General features: G+C 35.8%; 1 protein-coding gene across 1 annotated transcript; it reads right to left on the minus strand.

The window, feature by feature from the left end:
* Positions 1-17,739: 17,739 nt before the first annotated feature.
* On the minus strand, positions 17,740-18,972 carry LOC111593118. The gene has a single exon (XM_023305719.2). The coding sequence runs from the start codon at positions 18,895-18,897 to the stop codon at positions 17,842-17,844; it is 1,056 nt and encodes a 351-aa protein (XP_023161487.1). The 5' UTR covers positions 18,898-18,972; the 3' UTR covers positions 17,740-17,841.
* Positions 18,973-19,383: the final 411 nt, after the last annotated feature.

Consider the following 19,383-nt stretch of genomic DNA (forward strand, 5'->3'; position numbering starts at 1 on the left):
TACTCTGCCTGTAAGTTCAGTGGAAAATAGGGCCTATATATGAAGGAGTTTGAAACTCTACCAAGCCAATAGAATATGTAAAGCATATGCTGAAAATGTTATTAAAATCCATTAAGTAAAACAGAATTTATTAAACAAAACGTTTGGCCAATTAGCAAAAGCACATGTCAGCAGCGCCACGCGCACGCATTTTTCCTATGCGTGTGCACACATACATTCAAATGCGAGTATTCTTTTCTATTCGAAAAATCGAAATTGCGATTGAATTGTGCCGTAAGCAGTGCAGTGCAGTGACTGCGTTGGTAGAGGCAGTGCTCGTAAGCAGTTAATCCCTGGATTCGAGCCTGGTGGCGATGGAACATTTTTTATTGTTTTATTTTTTTTTTTAATTATGAAGTTGGTAGAGTTCGAGCGCGTTGCGTAAAAATTGTGGGTTCGATTCTTAGTGTGGTAATACCGTTTTTTATTTGTTATTTTTTTGGAAACTACGCAAGTACGGAAAATATTAAAAAACGCAGAAGGGACTGGGATCAGGTTATCTCCTAGTCGAGCATCTAGAGCTTTCTTACTTGTTTAAATGCTCAACCGATTGATGGTAGGCGTGGTTGGCCCTATAAGCAAATTCGAGCCGTTATAGACATGCTTATCAAGACGGCTAAGACTATAAAGCTTCGAGGGCTTTTAAGTTCCAGTACTGAATACACAAATTATAAATATTTCCGAATTTGAACACCTCCACGAAAAGTCTTATATCAAAGAATACAGATTAGGCCTTTGGCTTGGCGTTTTCATTTACCAAAGTACGGTCTACGACCAGAGTAGCTTAACTTGTTTTAAGTAGAAGATTTGTTACTTACGATGCCCAACATATTATTTGGTGACAGGAATTCGAATCTCATATTGTACGCGTGTAGCATATTTGATATTAGCATAAAATGGTATATATTATTAGCTTCCAGCCGCATTTACATATAAACTTAAATGTTGGGCATAGCAAATCGTCATGGACTCAGGGTATTTTCAGTCGGGCACTCACTCGAGTAGAGCTAGCATAATTATTTTTTCTTAAGTCTGCAACTGATTTTGTATCAAATAAATATATTTTTAACTAAGTTTATTTGAAGTAAAAGTAGCTTTAATGCATAAAGATGATCAAGGTGAGCTCTTTATTAATTATGTATATACATACATCTGCATATTTAAGTATGTATATATGTATAATAATCTATTTAAGGGACGCTACATGACAGTCTTCCTCATTAAGTATTTATGCTATATATATATATATATATATATATATATATATATATATATATATATATATATATATATATATATATATATATATATATATATATATATATATATATATATATATATATATATATATATATATATATATATATATATGTATGTATATAATGTAGTGCTCAAGGCTTATGTTGCTCTGGCTATAAGCCGCTTTGTGATTTAAAATGAGTTTTTACATACATATATAAAGTAAATAAATAATTTAGAGTTTCGCCTGCAACGTCTTTAAAATTTCAATTTCAAAACAAAAAAGAAGCAAGCAAATCCTTGTAAATTCCCGCACAGCTTGTCAGTTGGTTATTTATGAAGTCAGCTTTTTGGACGTTTCAATCAAGTGCAATCCAATCTGGTCTTGACAACAACAGCAGCGGCGGCAGCTAAATCAGAAACGTTTCGCATGTTTTTCTGATTATTACGCTCATTACATCATCAAAAAGAGGGAAAAGCCAAAGGAAAACATTGCTCATTCGTCGCGTTGGGCTTGGCTCACACTCTCTCTCGCTCGCTCTCTCCGCCTCTCTGTCTGTGCTGTTAGGGTTTTGTTATTATTTTTGTGCTTCGCTGCGTTTTCACAGCTCGACGGCACAGAAAAAAGAGAAAAATGTGGGAGTAGCAGAAAGTCGAGCACGTGGTTGTGGAAAAACAGTCATTGTTTACCCTTTTACGCAGCATTTCGACTATTTTTTTGGTCGGGAAGCATTCGATTTTGTCGCCAAAATCTAAACCTCGACTCACTTAAGCCCCCAACCCCAAGTGCGATGTGTTAAAATCTTTTCAAGTCTTCCATTGACAGGGGGCAGAGGAAGGGCCAAGCCAGCCACTGGCAATCGCGCGAAATTCATTTGTTAACCCGGAAAGGGCGCCGTCTAATCCACTGGCACTGCAATCGCGACCCGCCAAACCGGAGTCGAGGAGGATGCAGACCCAAAGTCCCCAGCGCGTGACACAAGTAATGATTGATGAAGGTATTGGCGAAAAAAGTTGTGCCAAAAATAAGCACAAGAAAAATGAAAGAAAAAAGAAACCAACGAAACTGAGACAAAGACCAAACGCAGATATGGGACGAACCATTTGAATGCATTAAAGCAAAAATATTTCAAGCCTTAAATTGAGCCAACAATGGAAGCAAGCACAAAAAGGAAGAGGAAAGGAAGATTCCCGATTTAACAAAGCGTAATGTGGAATGCAAAATTAAATTGAACATTTCGAATTGGGAACAGACAGAGAGGGAGAGAGAGAGGCAGAGACAGGAATAGGTATATGTAGATAGATGATATATATATAAGGATAGATAGATAGATAGATAAATAGGCAGACAGGTAGTTAGATATGTGTCCAGTTAGACATATAAAGGCTGGATGGATATGGATATATGTATGTAGATATACTTACATTTATAGAATATATACATACATTAATAGAAAAATAGATAGGCAAACAGATAATTAAATATACAACCAAATAACAATATAAATTAATAGAGATAGATCAAAAGAGCGAGAAGAAAAAATAGAAAGAGAGTAAAAGATGAGAGAAATATAATGGAGAGAAAGGAGAGCAAGACATACAAGAGAGAGAGAGAGGGAACAGAAAGAAGCAGGTGATAGAGAAACCGAGGATGAAACAGATAGAGACGGCAGTAAGCGAGAGAAAGAGAGAGAGAGGGAGAGAGATAGATAGAGAGAGAGAGAATAGAGAGACAGAGATATATAGTGAAGGAAAAAGAAAGAGAGAAATATGTTGAGACAGTAAAAGAAAAAAATAGGCTTTCGAGAAAGTGGAAAATATAAATAAATATAAAAATGAGGCATTTAGTCAAAGCATGAGAGACTTTCAGAAGGTCTATGAAGAGAACTTTTAACATAATTGTTTGTATATATATGTACATATACATATGTATCCATATGACGTATTCGTTTTAACAGTCTCTCAGCCACGAAAAGTTGCTTTAAGAGTACAAGAATAAGAAGCAAAGCTTAAACTTTTCAAAAACCTAGCCAAATTGAAGGCTCAGCAGCTGGCGCTAAGAGCTGAGCTCACACAGACAAGCATCGAGTGGGCTGATAGCTGGCAAGTGGACTGGATAGATCGGCGCACATAAGTGTGCTACACTTAATTTGCTTTGAAAGTTTTATGTGCTAGTCGCTTTTAATGTGCACATAAAGTCATCCGTTGGCTCATTTATTGGCCCGCCTTTGTTGTTGACCACACTCCATGGCCATTTCCATCAAAAGTTGATGGCACATTGCTCTCTCTCTCTCTCTGCCTCCTGCCTCCACTCCCTCCCTCCCACTCTCCCTCTCACTCTCACTCTGTAGTCCATTTTGCCGTGTGCAGCAAACAGTTCGCCTTTATAGTTAAACATTTAGTGCCTTTATAGCTGGTTACTCTTCTGTTTTGATGGCATTAACATAATTTATGTATGTGCACGAAGCAACTAAGCTCAGGTTCAAAGCATCTCCAGCTCCCTCTCTCGCTCTCTTTGTCTCTGGGCAGCAGTGTCCAGATGTGTTCACCAGCTAATCAAGCAATCGAAGGCAAATTAATAGCTGCTCGTAATTGTGTTCAGTTGAGAGTGCACTCAATTATCAAATGAAAGCCTCTATCTACAACAAATATAAATATATATTTACTTACTTTTAATACACATTTTATTTCTGCTTTTTATACATGTTCCAAATATAAATATTATTTATTATGTAAAATAAAATATATTTATAACCCTGAACCAAGCAAACAAACAAATAAACAAAAAGGCCAATGAAATACGAAAACAAAAATAATTAAATTAAAAAAAAGAAACGTAAACATTTTTCGTTCATTTAATTTTATGATATGCAAAATAATCATAAAAAGCGCAACAGCAATAATGCCCGCAAATATTGTAATAATAAAAACACGAGCACCTAACAAACAACAACAACAACAATGTGTAGCAACTTCCGCTTCCGCCGGGCAAGCATTGCTGTCGCACACAATTACAAAATCGCACAATGGGCGCAATAAATTTGGAAACTTGCGAGGACTGCAAGGGTTCGCATTGATCTGCAAAAAGTCGAGCCAAAATGTTGTGCAAAGGATTTTAAGTCCATTGAAAGTGAGATTAACGGAAGCTTTTTGTTTCTCATTATTATTATTATAATTAATAATTATAATGTTGATAATTTTTAAACACAATCTGTAAGAGTGCCAGTATCAATATCCTTATCATTTTTATGATCATTACTTTCCTTTTATAAAAATACACATTATTATTATTATCATGATCATTGGCATTATTATTAGCGTAATCATTAGCATTAGCATTAGTATTAGTATTGGCATTAGCATTAGCATTAGCATTAGCATTAGCATTAGCATTAGCATTAGCATTAGCATTAGCATTAGCATTAGCATTAGCATTAGCATAAGCATTAGCATTAGCATTGGCATTAGCATTAGCATTAGCATTAGCATTAGCATTAGCATTAGCATTAGCATTAGCATTAGCATTAGCATTAGCATTAGCATTAGCATTAGCATTGGCATTAGCATTAGCATTAGCATTAGTATTAGCATTAGCATTAGCATTAGCATTAGCATTAGCATTAGCATTAGCATTAGCATTAGCATTAGCATTAGCATTAGCATAAGCATTAGCATTAGCATTAGCATTAGCATTGGCATTAGCATTAGCATTGGCATTAGCATTAGCATAAGCATTAGCATTAGTATTAGCATTAGTATTAGCATTAGCATTAGCATTAGCATTAGCATTAGCATTAGCATTAGCATTAGCATTAGTATTAGCATTAGCATTAGCATTAGCATTAGCATTAGCATTAGCATTAGCATTAGCATTAGCATTAGCATTAGCATTAGCATTAGCATTAGTATTAGCATTAGCATTAGCATTAGTATTAGCATTAGCATTAGCATTAGCATTAGCATTAGCATTAGCATTAGCATTAGCATTAGCATTAGCATTAGCATTAGCATTAGCATTAGCATTGGCATTAGCATTAGCATTAGCATTAGCATTAGCATTAGCATTAGTATTAGCATTAGCATTAGCATTAGCATTAGCATTAGCATTAGCATTAGTATTAGCATTAGCATTAGCATTAGTATTAGCATTAGCATTAGCATTAATATCAGTTTCAGCATTAGCATTAGCATTAGCACTAGCATTAGCATTAGCATTAGCATTAGCATTAGCATTAGCATTAGCATTAGCATTAGCATTAGCATTAGCATTAGCATTAGCATTAGCATTAGCATTAGCATTAGCATTAGCATTGGCATTAGCATTAGCATTAATATCAGTTTCAGCATTAGCATTAGCATTAGTACTAGCATTAGCATTAGCATTAGCATTAGCATAAGCACTAGCATTAGCATTAGCATTAGTATTAGCATTAGCATTAGCATTAGTATTAGCATTAGCATTAGCATTAGCATTAGCATTAGCATTAGCATTAGCATTAGCATTAGCATTAGCATTAGCATTAGCATTAGCATTAGCATTAGCATTAGCATTAGCATTAGCATTAGCATTAGCATTAGTATTAGCATTAGCATTAGCATTAGCATTAGTATTAGCATTAGCATTAGCATTAGCATTAGCATTAGCATAGCATTAGCATTAGCATTAGCATTAGCATTAGCATTAGCATTAGCATTAGCATTAGCATTAGCATTAGCATTAGCATTAGCATTACCATTAGCATTAGCATTAATATCAGTTTCAGCATTAGCATTAGCATTAGTACTAGCATTAGCATTAGCATTAGCATTAGCATAAGCATTAGCATTAGCATTAGCATTAGTATTAGCATTAGCATTAGCATTAGCATTAGCATTAGCATTAGCATTAGCATTAGCATTAGCATTAGCATTAGCATTAGCATTAGCATTACCATTAGCATTAGCATTAATATCAGTTTCAGCATTAGCATTAGCATTAGCACTAGCATTAGCATTAGCATTAGCATTAGCATTAGCATTAGCATTAGCATTAGCATTAGCATTAGCATTAGTATTAGCATTAGCATTAGCATTAGCATTAGCATTAGCATTAGCATTAGCATTAGCATTAGCATTAGCATTAGCATTAGCATTGGCATTAGCATTAGCATTAATATCAGTTTCAGCATTAGCATTAGCATTAGTACTAGCATTAGCATTAGCATTAGCATTAGCATAAGCACTAGCATTAGCATTAGCATTAGTATTAGCATTAGCATTAGCATTAGCATTAGCATTAGCATTAGTATTAGCATTAGCATTAGCATTAGTATTAGCATTGTCATTAGCATTAGCATTAGCATTGGCATTAGCATTAGCATTAGCATTAGTATTAGCATTAGCATTAGCATTAGCATTAGCATTAGCATTAGCATTGGCATTAGCATTAGCATTAGCATTAGCATTAGCATTAGCATTAGCATTAGCATTAGCATTAGCATTAGCATTAGCATTAGTATTAGCATTAGCATTAGCATTAGCATTAGCATTAGCATTAGCATTAGCATTAGCATTAGCATTAGCATTAGCATTAGCATTAGCATTAGCATTAGCATTAGCATTAGCATTAGCATTAGCATTAGCATTAGCATTAGCATTAGCATTAGCTAGCATTAGCATTAGCATTAGCATTAGCATTAGCATTAGCATTAGCATTAGCATTAGCATTAGCATTAGCATTAGCATTAGCATTAGCATTAGCATTAGCATTAGCATTAGCATTAGCATTAGCATTAGCATTAGCATTAGCATTACCATTACCATTAGCATTAGCATTAATATCAGTTTCAGCATTAGCATTAGCATTAGCACTAGCATTAGCATTAGCATTAGCATTAGCATAAGCATTAGCATTAGCATTAGCATTAGTATTACCATTAGCATTAGCATTAGCATTAGCATTAGCATTAGCATTAGCACTAGCATTAGCATTAGCATTAGCATTAGCATTAGCATTAGCATTAGCATTAGCATTAGTGTTAGCATTAGCATTAGCATTAGCATTAGCATTAGCATTAGCATTAGCATTAGCATTAGCATTAGCATTAGTATTAGCATTGGCATTAGCATTAGCATTATCACTATCATTATAAGTATCATTATCATTGCCATAATCCTTCACGTTATTAACCCTTTGGCATCATTATATATATTTTACATTTTCAATTATACGATCAATGTTTCTTCTAACACTTAGTCAGCTCAAGTAAATATTTTATAATTGCCGAACTTTTTGCTTGAGATAAGTTTTAGATGAACTCATAATTTTTTTTGACCACTGTACGCTGTCCACTTGGGCGGACTGATGTCCATGCTGACATTTTATATACCCGTTCAAATTGGGCGCATGCATGTACCACATGACGTGCCACGCCCACACACACACACATATATATGAATGTATACAAATATATATATATATGTAGAGAGACATACATATAACCATAACCATAAACAAGGAACGACAACGACGAGCGCGACATTTTATGGCTGAGAGGCGGGTCCGTGTTTGGGTTTTGGATGCCGGGTCGAAGGGCTTCCGTGCTGGCTGGGGGGAGGGGTGGTGCTCGGCAGGGGTCGCCGGGTTCGCCGGGTTTCGTGCAACGCGCCTGGCGGCCAACTCTTGGGCACTTGGCATAAATTAAAGCGCCGTTAAGCATAAGCTCGTCCAATTACCAAAGTATCCTTTGCTGTTATATTTACGGATTTATTATAGTGTTGACTGTCGCTGGCGTCTTCGTCCTCGTCCTCGCCTTTGTCTAACTGCATTGGCAGTGGCCCCCACCTCTCTCTCTCCCTCTCTATCTGTCTCCCTCCCTCTCTCTCTTTGGGCTGGGCTGGCACATGCATGCATGTACTTTTATCGGCCCTTTGTCATTTGTCATGTTAATTTAATGATTTTTCCTTGGTTTTTTTTTGTTTTTTTTTTATTTTGTTGGTCTACCTTTCCTCCTCGTTTGGATTTTATGCCTTAATGGCAACCCAGACCCCAAGCCCAAGGCTATATAAGTCATGTATGTATGCGCCCGTGTGTGGGTGTGTTTGTAATGTAGCGGTAAATTTGTTTAGCTGAGTCGCGAGCCTGTCAACAAACGCAAAGTTTGGTCTTGCTCAAAAATGAATGGACGCCCCAGGCATTTGGAGTTATGCGTGAGTCGCCCAATTTGTAAATCGAACTCCATGTCGGAACTGCCCAATAGATCCAGAGAAAGTGATTGCATTATCAGTCACACAAGCCGTCGAAATAGAATATATGGGGCCGCTAAATATAATGAAAGATTGTGGAATATGATTTACGAGCCGAAGTTAAGATCTATTTGAATTGGCTTTATGCTTGGAGTCATAATTAGGGCTATAGTAAACTCTATTTACTTTTTTAACAAAACTCATTAAAATTAGGTTGACTTGTAGATGGGGAAAATATAATATAGACCGGTTAATCATTTAAGATGAAGTATTCGGAATAGAGAGTTCCAATATAAAATAAATGCTTAGAAAACTGATCTTATATGGAACATTTTATTATATATATTGACTCATTAATTGGTAATAATTAAGGGAATTCTTATTTGTGATTTTATAAAGTTGTTCTTTAATTGTCATAATTAATTTAATTGGTAATAATTAAGGGAATTTTTTTTTTTGTGATTTTATAAAGTTGTTCTTTAATTGTAAGTTTTTTTTGCAATATATGCCCCAAGTATACGTCTTTGTGTGTTTTAGTAAAGTAAATACCAGGCAGGATCGAATAGAAAACAGTTATAAAGAGAGTCGCACATCCAAATACCTCTTAGCATAAGTCGAATGAAGCAGTTGACCTCTGCAAGCAGTGGAAAACAAAGCAGTTGCCGTCGCATTAATTACGCATAATAATGAGCGTGCATGCATATGTGCATATTATGTATAAGTGTATGCAGTGTGGGCAACGGCAATTCCGAACTTGAATGCAGAGTATCGTCGAGTTATTCTTTACACTGGCGTACTTGTTCCTATAACACTACGAAATATATTTAAAATTACTTCTGTTCGATAAAGTATTTTGCTAAGTGTAGTTAAAAATAGTTTTAATTATAACAAAGTTAATCAAAAGAAATCATTAATTAATTTAAATAATTTCAAATTGATTACGTGACGTCTCGACGCGTCGGCTTAAGCGCATAATCTGTTTATTTCGTTCCGTTTGCATTTTAATGTGTGTGTGTGTGTGCGTGTAAAGGAAAGTGCCAGAAAGTTCGGTTACGTTTCTGTTTGCGCTGACTCTGCAAATAATTGTTGCCTATTTATGCATACCTTTATTTTCGTCGATTCTTTGCTGTGAATTGAAAGAGTAAATTAAGAGTGAGAAAGGGTAATAAAATCTTTGATTTGCATGTATTCTACATATTAGTACAGTGTTAGCGTGTGAGTGTGATTAACGAAATATTGTAATGGAACCACATACGCTGAGGAGGTGTGTGTTGGTTAGTGGCATTTTAATAAGAGAGTGAGAGAAAGGGAAAGAATATCATTGAGAGACCAGTTCAATTCGAAAGGGAAATTCTGTTTTGGGATATTTATGATCGAAGTGGCGCCAAATTCAAAATGTATGCTTTCAATATGTAATAATTACAAATAAAATATTTCATGTTATTATGCAATGGCAGCTCACATGAATGCAATTTATTTTCAATTAATGATAAGATATTTAGTTAAGAAATTCAATATTCCAAAACGAGCTTTATTTATTATTTTGCTGTTTGATTAGTTTTGCGTTGCTTTGGAAACAAGTAACTAATTTCGATTGGACAAACGTCTTTTAATTAATGCGAGATCTAATTGAAAAACCGATACGCACGCCAATGTCTGCTGTAATAAATTCAACTGAGTGAGCGAGCGAAGTATCTGCGGTGTTAATTGAAATTTAATCTAGGCAACACGAACGCAGCGAATGCGAATGCCAATTCGAATATGTCTGTGTGTGTGTGTGGGAATGGGCACGGGATGCGTGTGTATGTATGTGCGTGTGTGTCTGTGTTATCGTCCAGTGGCAGTTGGCGGCACAGATTAGAAACATTTGTGCGTCTAAATAGCTGGATGGGACGCGAGTATCTCATGGATACGGATACGAAAAGCAGGCAATCCAGCTTTCTTTCATACTCTTTTGCCAATCATTTTCCCAGCCATTGGCTCTCTCTATCTCTGTCTCGGTCTGTGTCTCTCTGTCAGCAGAACAGTTTGCTGTAAATACGAGTAATGCGTAGCTGCTGCTGTTATTGTTGTTGTTGTTGTTGTTGTTGTTGTTTACTGACTATCTGCACTTGAATATCTATCAGAGAGCTTGAGGCTTGGTGGAACGTTGAATTCTGTTTGTCGCTGCTTTAAATCAATTGCCCAGTCGTGCCATTAATTTCTCAAAGTATCTTTTGCCTTTGCTTTCAACATTTTGCTGCTGTCGTTTGTCGCCGCTTTAATTTATTTTGTCTCCTCATGCGAGCCTCGCTGCAGTGCGTCAAAGCTGAAAGCCGAAAGCCAACCCAAGCCAACCCAAGCCAAGCCAAGCCAAGCCAAGCCAAACCAAACCAAAAGCCAACTCAAAGCCAAACTCAATGTGGGTTGCTTGCATTTCTTTTAATTTATTTGAGTTGCGATTGATTCGTCGTTGCCTGCGACTTCTGCACTTCGTGGCTACAAAATGTCTCTTTGTCTGTGTTTCATTTCTTCTCCTTCTCCTTCTTCTCCCTCTGCTTGTGTTTGTGTCTGCTGCTCGCCTTGTTTGGCTGCTCATTAATGCCACAACAGTTGTGCAGCAGTTGCACAATTACCAACAGCACACATGTACGACTCCGGTGCTTTACGACTCCACTGTGCCCTTAAATTGACGCTGCGCTCCCTTTGTCTTGCTCTGGAGTAACAGTAACCTCAATTGCTTGAAAATGCTTAGCTCACATCACATAAATATATCAGTCGAACGTTCTTTGACTTCTACCAAAAGATTCGAGTGCTTCAAATGAACTGCATAGAAATAAAGTACAATTAACCTTCTATATATTAAATTTATATATATTATAATAATAATATTAATAATAATATGATATATATATTTGCAGTATAATGAATAATAAAAAGATACCAAGTTTTATTTAAGAATATAATGAAAGGAACAGAAATGCGAACCAATCCCATTACTTTCGGTCAGAATTAAATTCTTTTTGACGATTTTAGAGAGATCTATTGCAAAATAGGTAGTTCATAAAAATAGTAGTGCTGGATTTATGATGTAGATCAATCGATTTATAAATTAAATTTATATTATTTTATAACAGAACGTATTTTTATATCTGTAAAAAATTATTTTTCTTTTATGGTAAAATGTCTTTGACTGTGTTTTACAATCACATTCCTGACTTCCTGCTGACCAGTCAAAGTGCAGAGCAAAGCTTCTTTTTTGTTTGGTAATATTTTAAATAATTTAAAAGTCATAACAGGCATAATTATATATTATAATACTATATTTTCTATATGACAATATTGCTCATCATTACAATTATTTCATTGAATGCATTTTTATATAATTTAATTAATATTTATTTAAAGAAAAGTTTAAAAGGAAAGTTTTAATACTAGTCCTAGTATCTATTGCAAGGAATAGTTCGAGTATGCATTAGTGTGTATTATACAACTTGTTTGAAGATATAATACTCTACAACAGTGAATTAACCAGAATATAGAAGACTTGCTGAATTCTATAAATACTGGAAAATTAATGTTATTTAAGAAAAAACTGAAATTTTTGAGCTGTGTAAAATATGTTACAAATGGCATTTCATATAATTGCATTATTATAACAATATTAAATAATGCATATCAGAATATTAAATAGTATTTTATAATCAGAAGTGATGTAAGCAAATCAAAGTTGGTTGGAAGATGGCATTCGCTTGCTTAGCCATAGAGTTTATCTACTAATTGAATGGCTTTCCATGCATTTTCACCCAGTTTTCCAAAGCTACACATGTGTGTGTGTGTGTGTGTGTGTCTGTGGAGGCTGCCCTGTGACTTTGTGGCCTTAAGCGAGATATAGTTATGTATGTGACATTTACTGTTTGCCGGGTCGTAGCTGCGTAGCAACCAATTTATTTCATTCATTTCAAATCATTCGACAAACTATGGCCCGGGCAGCTTCCTTTCATTATTTATGGGATTTTGTGGACGCACTCAGCGTGTGATTGTTTATGCTGGCCATCCCCTCCGACTCCATATGGAGCCCGAAGTTGCAGCAGCATCACAAGCAGCAGCACCAGCCGTTGCAGCAGCAATCATAATAATATTTTTGCAAGTGCTTCGATGGTCGCAATGGCTGGTCCAATGGCTGCCGAGCGAACTGGAGACTGGCTGACTGGATGGCTCTGTGTTGTCATCGCATTATTATTCCGCTTCGACGTTTTCTGCTCTTTTCCTTTGCTACTTTACTATTATGTGTTTCTTTGATTTCATTTCTTTTCTGCTTCTTTCCATTTTTTTGCTTGCCATAAATGGTTCATAAAATTTTATACGCTCGTCCATAAAGGAAACCGTTTGCTCCACTTTCCACTCGCAGCATGCGAATGCAGCTTGCATTGAAAATAAGTTCCAAAGATCTTCAGCGACAACTAAGTAGATATTGAAAGGTCTCTGGAGACAAATAAATGGCAAAATCAACAATTGATGAATGCTAAACTTGCACAGCTTTGAGTTGCATTGCTAAACTCTCTATTACTCAATATGTGCCACAGTCTTAAAGGAAACTGCTCGAATATTATCTATTAAATCTTATACATGTTATATATACATATATATACATGACTAATTGATTGATTAAATATTATGAAATATTAAATATATTAAAAACAGAAGTCAGAAGAGGATATAGGCGAAAAAAAATTATATTTGGGCTCATAAAATCGAGGTAAAATTCAGAATATATTGCTAGTGAATTATGCCTTTATCAGGCATTAGAAATTAACAAAAAACTTCAGACTCAGATCATGAGCTGTGGATGGAAATGGCTGTCGGCGGATATGGTTTGATAAGACTGAAGCTTGACGACGACTAACATAATTTTTAAGCCAAGATATTTTAAACAGACAAGAAGACAATGCTTTCAGCTTCAAAATAAATCTATGCACAGGGTGCTGTGCTCACAGGGTGTCTCAGTTTTCTATCAAACGTATTAAGTGACGGACCTGTGCCTGTAAATTGTGGCAAAACTAAAGCGTTTTCTGCAAGCATTAGTTCAAATAAAACACTGAATCGGATAGATAAATACCACACAGAGATAGAAGTTAAAGCTATGATTTTTGGCAAAGAAAAAAGAGAAACGTTCCCACTGTGCAGGTTCACTTCGTCGTTTCTTTCGGCACAGTTCAAATTCTCGGCTTAGTTCCATCAATTAATGTTGATAATGTTTGCCGGTGATGGTACTTGTTGATAATGTAATCTATGTGACTTGCATTGGGATCTGCTCTGAAGACTTATTCACTTGCCAATATTGTTTGCAGTTAATTGACAGCTGATTCGTTTGGGCCACGTTTCCGCATACAGCTTCCATTTCCATGTGCATTTCGATTTTATGCTTAGAAGCGATCAATTGGAGTGCAAGCAGCGATTGCAATTGTTCGACTGCAAAATGGTTTTCTGGCGAAATCGCTTAGATGCTTGGCTCTGGCCACATATATCCCCATGGCTTGGTATCTTCCGCGTTGCCAAAATCAAATTCGAGGGGCTTATGCAACCAGGGCCAGCAAGCGGCGACAGCCCAAAAACAAAGCTGGCCAAATCGCTATTGGAATCGGTGCGGTGCTTACGTGACCGGCCGAACGACTCAATTCCAGGCAGCAAACAAAAAGCTATAGAAAACTAAAAAAGCTACAAAAACAGTGAAAAGTTACCGGTGCATGGTGCAAGCCGTTGCCATGCCCACAGTCCCCAGCCCGCGCCCCTGGCACTCGCCCACCGATATTCGTTTTCGTATTCGTATTCGTGTTCGTTTTTTACTTTTTGTGTTTTTTCTCATATATTGTATGTGTATCTTATTATCAAGTCGCGCTGAGTTCGCTGGCCGTTCATGAACTACAAACGCCGCTGGCTGCGTTTTACGCTTTGCATTGCATCGCATCGCATCGCATCGCATTGCAATTGGCAATTGGCAATTGGCAGCCGCGGCCTGTCCTCGATGCGGTTGTTGGCTCTTTACGCTTTGCCGTATCACAGGCGAACGCACTGTCCGACTCTGGGTGAAATAGCTGAAAGATAATCGACTTTAAGATACTCTGAGTTGTTGCTTATGAAATGTATCCTCAGATGAATGCAGTAGCCAAAAGATAAGCGACTTTATGATACTCTCAGCTGTTGTAAAGTCGTGTTTGCTTGGTATTTATACTGCAAACAGTAGCTTAACTTAATAATGCTACTTATTAATAATAATATATCTCTAACCTGGGTACTGCATATATATTTTAAAATACATTAAAATTGCTTAAGATTATGAGATAAAATGTGCTTAAGAATGTTTAATTAATCTTAGTAAAAACATCATAAATTGAGCGAGCGAATGTTTGTATTATAAGCCCTAAAGGTATACGTCCGATAAGCAGAAGAAACAGGAAGAATAAATAATTTAAATATATTTAAATTCATTTCCATCATAAATACTAAAAACATATTTATTTGATCTAATATAGTTATAGAGTTTATTTAAATAACTAAACATTTTAAAGGAATTTAAAACTTAGTTTTATGTTTTGCTATTCATGTAAATCTCTCACTGGGGTTTGTGTACTATACTTTTCCAGCTCTTACAATTATCAATATCTTCTGCAAATATTTAAAATAGATAAATAAATAAGATGAATAAATAAGTCAATGATCAAGTCTAGATGATGAAATTTTAAAAATATATATTTTCATATCTATATTGTTAAATTTAAGCTTACCAAAATTTATATATTAATAAAAATAAATTTATTTACCTTTATATATTTATATATTTATATATTTATATATTTATATATTTATATATTTATATATTTATATATTTACATATATTTATATATTTATATATTTATATTTATATATATATATATATTTATATATTTATATATTTATATATTTATATATTAATATACTTTATATTGAAATTCTTATTTTTTAGTATTTTCTAATTTTTTCATTATTTTATTTTAAATAACATTTGAACCCTTAGTCAGTATCTGCATCGATACCCTCATCTGCGATTCGTTTATCTGAATGAGAAAAGATCGCTGCTGTTGTTGCTGCTGCTGCTGCTAGCATATATAAATTTGTATTTAAATTGATTCAAACTACATCTCGTGTTGTATTAATTGCATTACATTTTAATTTGTTTGCAATTGTAAAAAAACTTAAAATTTCCTTCGCAAAACTAATTGCAAATCGATTTGATTTATATTCTGAAAATTTATTTCTAATGCCATATTCAAACTACAATTTAATGAAATGCAAATTAAGTTTTATTTTATTTTCAATTTAAATCAGTGCAATTTAAATTTAGTTTAATTCAATTTTAATTCAATAAATGTCATTAAGCTAAATATAAATATATATATTTTATTATAGATACATATATATATATAAATATATCATGTATGTAAATTGTAGATTTTAATTAAGTTTTTGTTAAATCAATTTAAATCTTAATTTAATTCACTTTTATGTAGATTGATAAAGCTATATATATATAACTGCACTTATATATACATATGTATAAATAAAATTGCTTAATTAAAGTTTAAGGGGAATGTTGTTAAATACTTAAATGCGGAACTTGGTGAACTTCAATTGGAATTAGCTTAATTGCAAAGTTTTCCTCCTTCAATTGTCGCACTTGGCGGAAGCTTGTTGCCAGGTTGCGAACAGGGAAAGCCTGTTGTAGGTGCTATATACACAGAAGGAGTGGAGGCTACACTCACGTCTTGTTTATCATCGTGTTTTACGATGTCTCACTTTTGGATACAGCTCTTCAGAAAATATTCCATTGTAGCGAAACGTTGGCGAAGGCAAAAACAAAACCGAGGCACTTTTCTATACTTGAAGTTATGATGTGATGACAACCATGATGATGATGATGCTGATGACGATGATGAGCATTATGTTGAAGCAACCTCCGAATTTCGAGTGATAGACAAATATTTCTAAGCAGTCAGTACTAAACGCAGTGCGTAATGTAAGCGCGCGCGCGCTCTCTGCCAGCCCCCGTCTCAGAATCTACTCTTGTCGTTTGCATGGGCCGCACTTCAATGTTGGCCACTTGAGTCACCTCTTCGTCGCACTTCACTCAAGATATGCCATGAACGATACCAGAGGCCAGACTGGCATAATAAGAAGCAAGTACAAATTTCATTAGGGCTCAGCATGCATCGTTCATATTCCTCTAAAGATCTTCATGTAAAACAATTTTCAAGTCTAGTTTATACATTTAACTTGTCTGTCAGTTTTACATTCCCCTGTTAACAGTATACAGAATAATCTATAGCTCAGCTAATGTTAAGCAATTCATTTCATTTGGTCTTTCTATTGCAATAATATAATATGTAAAGTAGTGAAAGCAATTCACATTGCCATCCATCTAATCCCTAAACATTACATGGCTTAGATACAAGTTTTAACAACTATTTCTGATTACACACTTATGTTAACCATACATGCTGATGACACTGATCTCATTGTCTTAGATTCTGTTCTTCAGAAATGCTTAGAAGCCTTTATAGATATATATGTATATAACCCTGGCGCAAGCCATGAAATTTTAGTATAAACTCAGGAAAGACAATAGGACAAATAATGCTTTCGATCCTTTATGCCTAGTTTCCTTGACATATATTTATAATTAATTTAAAATAGTATTATTATAAATCCCACAAATACTTAGGTTTAGATACACTACAGCTGAAGCTCCGAATGCAATTTAAAAACGACTAAAGCCAAATGATATTAAAAATATTATTTGTAATGAAAAGTTTTGATTCACATGATATATAGATAAATCGCTATATATATTATTAAATATGAAAAGAGCTGTCAAAAAAAGCTACAATGCTACATAAGCAGAGAGTTATAATCTAAAAAGAATCCCCCAGAATTTCTAACAGTTTGCAAACTTAACACCAATTAAACGCATCATTCGCTGAGCCAGGCATTTGAAGAGCGCCAAACTTGATATTTACAACATGTATAACGCATCAAAGATTGTTTTCTTTATAAATTGACCTCGCTTAGCAATTACGACATTCACTTTTAAGAGTTTATTTTGTTTTTGAAGTGGAAACCAAAGATGTCGCCTTGATTGCAAGCTGTACTTGATGGGGTCTATCTAGACATCTATAAATATTTGGAACAGAACAGAAAAAATGTATAATTTAACGACCTCCGGTGAAGTACAATAGTATGTTTATTACTGTAAAATTTGAACAACTATACGACGTTAAAATTTGAGCATTTTCTGTAAATAGTGACTTGGACGATATTCTGGTTTCACTGTAGGTCTGTCAGACCATGCTGCATTAGGAGTTGACGTATACGCTTGCAGCCGGCGTCGTCGACGTCGAGCATTGCCTCCCCGACGATGTGGGAGATTGTTCTCAGGTCCAGCGTACGCTGCTCCAAGCGCAACTCATTCTCCAGACAAGCCAACACATCGCTACGACCAAAGGGGCGATAGTTGACGATGGTCGTATCCATGGGCAGCTGCTGCAGCAGCTCATATTGCTGCCAATAGTATTGCATCTCTAGATTGAATATGTAGACCACAATAACGCTTTGATTGCCTGCCAAGTGGGCGTCGCCCTCGCGCTCCAGCAGCAGCTTATTGTAGGTGGGCACAAAGCTGTAGTCGCAGGGCGACAGATTATCGATTATCAACAGATTCTGGCCACAGAAGGATAGCTGCTCCACAAAGTTGCGTATCACATTGAACTTGTGTGCACCGTCCGGCACATAGGTGCTCCACGAATAGCTGTGCACGTTCTCCGGCCAGGGAAATTGTTGCCTCAACACCATTGCAGTTAGCGTTTTGCCCACGCCCGGCGGACCAAGCAGTGCAATCGATCTCAATGGTCTATCGCTCCTGATGGCGCGCTCGAGCCGCGCCAGCGCTAGCTCCTGGTTGAGAACCTGTTTGCTTATCTGTCGAAAAATACGCATCGTGTCCAGTTTGTGATTGCAGTGAAAAGCCCGTGGCGAATCTGGGTCCGCGTCCTGGCTGCCAAAACCCTTCGCAGTGCCGCCCAGATATAGGATCCCCGACACGCCCAGCCAGAGGGCATTCAGTGATCTGGAAACGCATGTCTGTAGGTTCATTTGATCATCTGAGTTTCCGTCCATGCTCTGGAACCAGAGCACCACCACCAATGTGGCCATTCCCGTCAGTATCATCAGACCCTGTAGCATATTGCCCTGTTGGCTGCTCTGCAGCTGCTGGCGATATGAGTGGCAGCTCGACTTCCGTAAAATGCCGCGCTTCCGTGGATCTTCAAAGTCGTCGGAGAGATTGGAGCCTTCGGTCCGTGTGTAGGAAAGGCGGGAATGCATTTTTTCTATTCAAAGTTTTAATGCAAAAAAAAATTTCGATACGAAATTAAAAAAAAAAGTATAAACACAATTTAATTTTTTTTGTTTGTTGCTTCCAGAGGCTTGAACTTAATTTTTTATTGGAATATGTTAAAAATTAAATTAAATACTCAGACCTGACAGTTATTTCTGCTGAAAGGTTTGAAATGAGTTTCAAATGCGTAAACAAAACATTTCAAAATTAAAGTTCGTTGTATAAACATAACTGATACCTGAACGTATTTTTTTTTTCAATCAAGCAAATCCAAATGAGAGAAAACGCAAACATACATATTTGATTGTTGTATATATAAGCATATCTTTGCTACAAGTTGGGAATCCTTTGAGAGTCATACGCCACAAAGCAGAATACATGACGCGGACGATGCCATTTGCAGGTCTCAGATTTATATCCTCTTTTCACTTCGTAAACTGCTATAAAAATGATAAAAAACAATTTCTAATCAT

The sequence above is a fragment of the Drosophila hydei genome, unplaced genomic scaffold (assembly GCF_003285905.1).
Source record: "Drosophila hydei strain 15085-1641.00,03,60 unplaced genomic scaffold, DhydRS2 tig00000001-arrow-pilon, whole genome shotgun sequence".
In the NCBI taxonomy this organism is placed as follows: Eukaryota; Metazoa; Arthropoda; class Insecta; order Diptera; family Drosophilidae; genus Drosophila; species Drosophila hydei.